The sequence below is a fragment of the Diprion similis genome, chromosome 13, assembly GCF_021155765.1.
Source record: "Diprion similis isolate iyDipSimi1 chromosome 13, iyDipSimi1.1, whole genome shotgun sequence".
NCBI classification, from domain to species: Eukaryota; Metazoa; Arthropoda; class Insecta; order Hymenoptera; family Diprionidae; genus Diprion; species Diprion similis.
The window spans coordinates 3,028,050-3,030,654 of NC_060117.1; the positions used below are offsets into that span (position 1 = coordinate 3,028,050).

Sequence of the window (2,605 nt, forward strand, 5' to 3'; positions counted from 1 at the left end):
TATGACCTTGAGTAGCTTGACGCCAGAATTGTTCAGCAGCGTTGGATCATGTAAGTATATATTTCATCGTCAATCATTTAATAATTTCGATTGGATTTAGTAATGCAGGCTACAAAAATCACCAAAAATTAAAAATAGGTTATTCTGCTTTCTTCGTGGATGAGGTGTGACGACGTTTTCACATGAAAAACCTCGATATCAGCCTCGGTCAGACTTAGCAAAATTTGCTAAGAGCTTGGAGTTAAAAGTTGAATTACTATTTCATATTCCTGCTACACCGAAATACATATCAGACTGCTAACTTGCGTCAGCAAATGAAAATGAACCATGCAAACTGTGGCCTGCATTAATTTAATTCCGCTTCTTACTCTTCTTAACTGTCGGGTGACTGAATAATCTGATACTATAAATTATACACTTGTAAAAAACGAGCAGTGACAAGATTAATGAAATGACAAACAGGCTGGTAAGAAACGCGATTATGTCCATGTCCTGACGTTGGTACCACGGTTCGTCAGCGGTTGTGGAGTGTAGGTGTGGAGCACCTTTGTGTCTTATCACGTGTTCCGTCCACCAAATCGCGTTCTCAAGAATATCGTGAGGCTTGTCCTTGAGTAGGGAACGCAAATTCAACATCCTCTGCTTGTATCTTTGAAATAATAAAAGGTTCGTACGGATAAATCATGGAGGGAAATGGGAACATTAATAGGGAACTCATAAAGCCTCAAGATCATCTCACCCATCATCGCCTGCTACGGTACGTATCGCCTCCAGAAAATCATCCTCATTGATTTTCGTGATTTCCAGCTTCTTGGCCACACCGACAGACACCATTTTTCTAAGATTCATGTCCTGGTCACTCATAACTGGGAATCCGATCAAAGGAACAGCATGTGAAACGGCTTCTTCCGTACTCTGGAGTCCGCCTTGGTAGATGAAGAGCTTGATGTTGGGATGAGCTGGGCAAACGTGATCAAGAATTAAATCATTATGTGATCCATCATTCTTACACTGCGACAATTGCAGAAGGCGTTCATTCGGCCGATCCGCAATGGATTTCAGTACCCAGAATTGACTGTTGTGGCGCCCACTTGAGGATAATCACGTTGTCCGGTTTGCCTTCGAGCTGGTCGTCCTCAAACTTCCATATCACCTTGTAAGGAAGCTTCGAAAACGCGGTTATAAAAGCGTTTCGTGCTTTCTCCGACAACATGTTGCTCTTGACGTTTGATCCGAGACTCATGTAAATGAAACCCTGGGTAGCTTCGTCCAAGACCTTCTTAAGATCCTATCAAAATAATGACAACAATTTCGTGATACACAAGAGTGTATACTCAAAATAATTTTCATAAATGGAATTCTATGGGTATACCTTTGGCAATGGTTTTATGTTATCTGTGACATGAAAGCCACCGATTTCAATAACCTTGGGTACGTTCGGTCTGGCAAACGAAATCGGCCCTTGTTGATTGACGAATATCAAGCTAATATTCTTCTCCAAGTCGTGGAGGTCCGGAATATCATTTCCCAGATATTTCTCCGCGATTTTCTGATGTTTTGGCAAAAACACAGTCCTGTGGTAGTAAATGAATCTCCAAGTTTGAATAAAGTTGTCCAATCTTTTCCACGGTATCCATGACGGTGGTCCGGGAATCTTCATGTCCAACTGCCAATTCGATGGATCAGAATGCAATATTGGATTGCCGATCGCATACTGCACGCTTGTTTGAGGACTCGCACTGACGATACCTTCATTAAAAATGAAAAAGATTTCGATTTTAACTTAGGTTACAATTTTCTATAATTGATACAAAATAAACACCATAAATGTGACTCGCTCACCAATCATCGGGGCCTTAAATCGTTCAGCTAATGCCATGAGACCGGGGTAGGTAAACATTTGCATCAATATTAAATCGAACTTCTCACCGCTGTTAGGATCGTACAATTTCTTGAGATCCGGATGCTCGAATATCTGAGCTACTTGTTCGGTTACCATCGGTTCAAATACCTCAAAGAACCCAAACCAGTCGACCTTTCCCCGCAGTTCTATCAAATTTGGCAAAGCATCCTTCTCATTGTACTGAATACTGGTGTCAATTTCCGTGTAGTTTTTCAGACTTGGATCGTTGACCGGACTTGGCGTAACAACGAAAAGTTCATGCCCTCGTTTGTTCAGTGCCAATGTCAGCTTTCGGAATACAACTTGATGACTTACAGAGACCGCTGGAAACACAGCCAATATTCTCGCCGCTTCTCCAAAGTCCAAAACACTGGCTAATAGTGTAAACACAGCCAAAATAAAACGCCGCGACATCTTTACATGGAAGAATTCACAGACTGAATCGCGTTTCTTCCGAGATCTCGATCTGAGAGTACCAGCAGTTGTCGTGACTTCGTTAAAACTTAATTGATACTAAGAACATTTAGCCTTGGTTTCAATAACCAAGCCATATTCTATATCAGCGAGATATTACAAGTAGGTACAGTCTTCATATCTTAATGGCCACTGTGTCACAGAATTACAGTGAGATGGCTTATCTTCAGTGAGATAAGTAAGGAAATCTGCTGCGTAGGGTCACTTTAGAATACAGTGCGATATCGT

At 41.5% G+C, this 2,605-nt stretch overlaps 1 protein-coding gene across 1 annotated transcript; it reads right to left on the bottom strand.

Moving 5' to 3' along the window:
* Positions 1–236: 236 nt before the first annotated feature.
* Positions 237–2,381, bottom strand: LOC124414091 (UDP-glycosyltransferase UGT5-like). Its single transcript, XM_046895000.1, has 5 exons — positions 1,843–2,381; positions 1,373–1,749; positions 1,066–1,288; positions 740–959; positions 237–649 (listed from the first exon to the last, which is right to left on the bottom strand). Exons 1-5 carry the CDS (start codon positions 2,315–2,317, stop codon positions 352–354), a joined length of 1,593 nt encoding a protein of 530 aa, XP_046750956.1. The 5' UTR covers positions 2,318–2,381; the 3' UTR covers positions 237–351.
* Positions 2,382–2,605: the final 224 nt, after the last annotated feature.

What these genes read in the sequence shown, in the direction of transcription:
- LOC124414091 (XM_046895000.1), bottom strand. Translation starts at nt 2,317, where the DNA reads ATGTCGCGGCGTTTTATTTTGGCTGTGTTTACACTATTAGCCAGTGTT. An exon ending in ATTTAAGGCCCCGATGATTG is followed by an intron (nt 1,750 to 1,842) that starts GTGAGCGAGTCA and finishes TTTTTAATGAAG; the next exon opens with GTATCGTCAGTGCGAGTCCT. An exon ending in GCCACAACAGTCAATTCTGG is followed by an intron (nt 960 to 1,065) that starts GTACTGAAATCC and finishes ACGTTTGCCCAG; the next exon opens with CTCATCCCAACATCAAGCTC.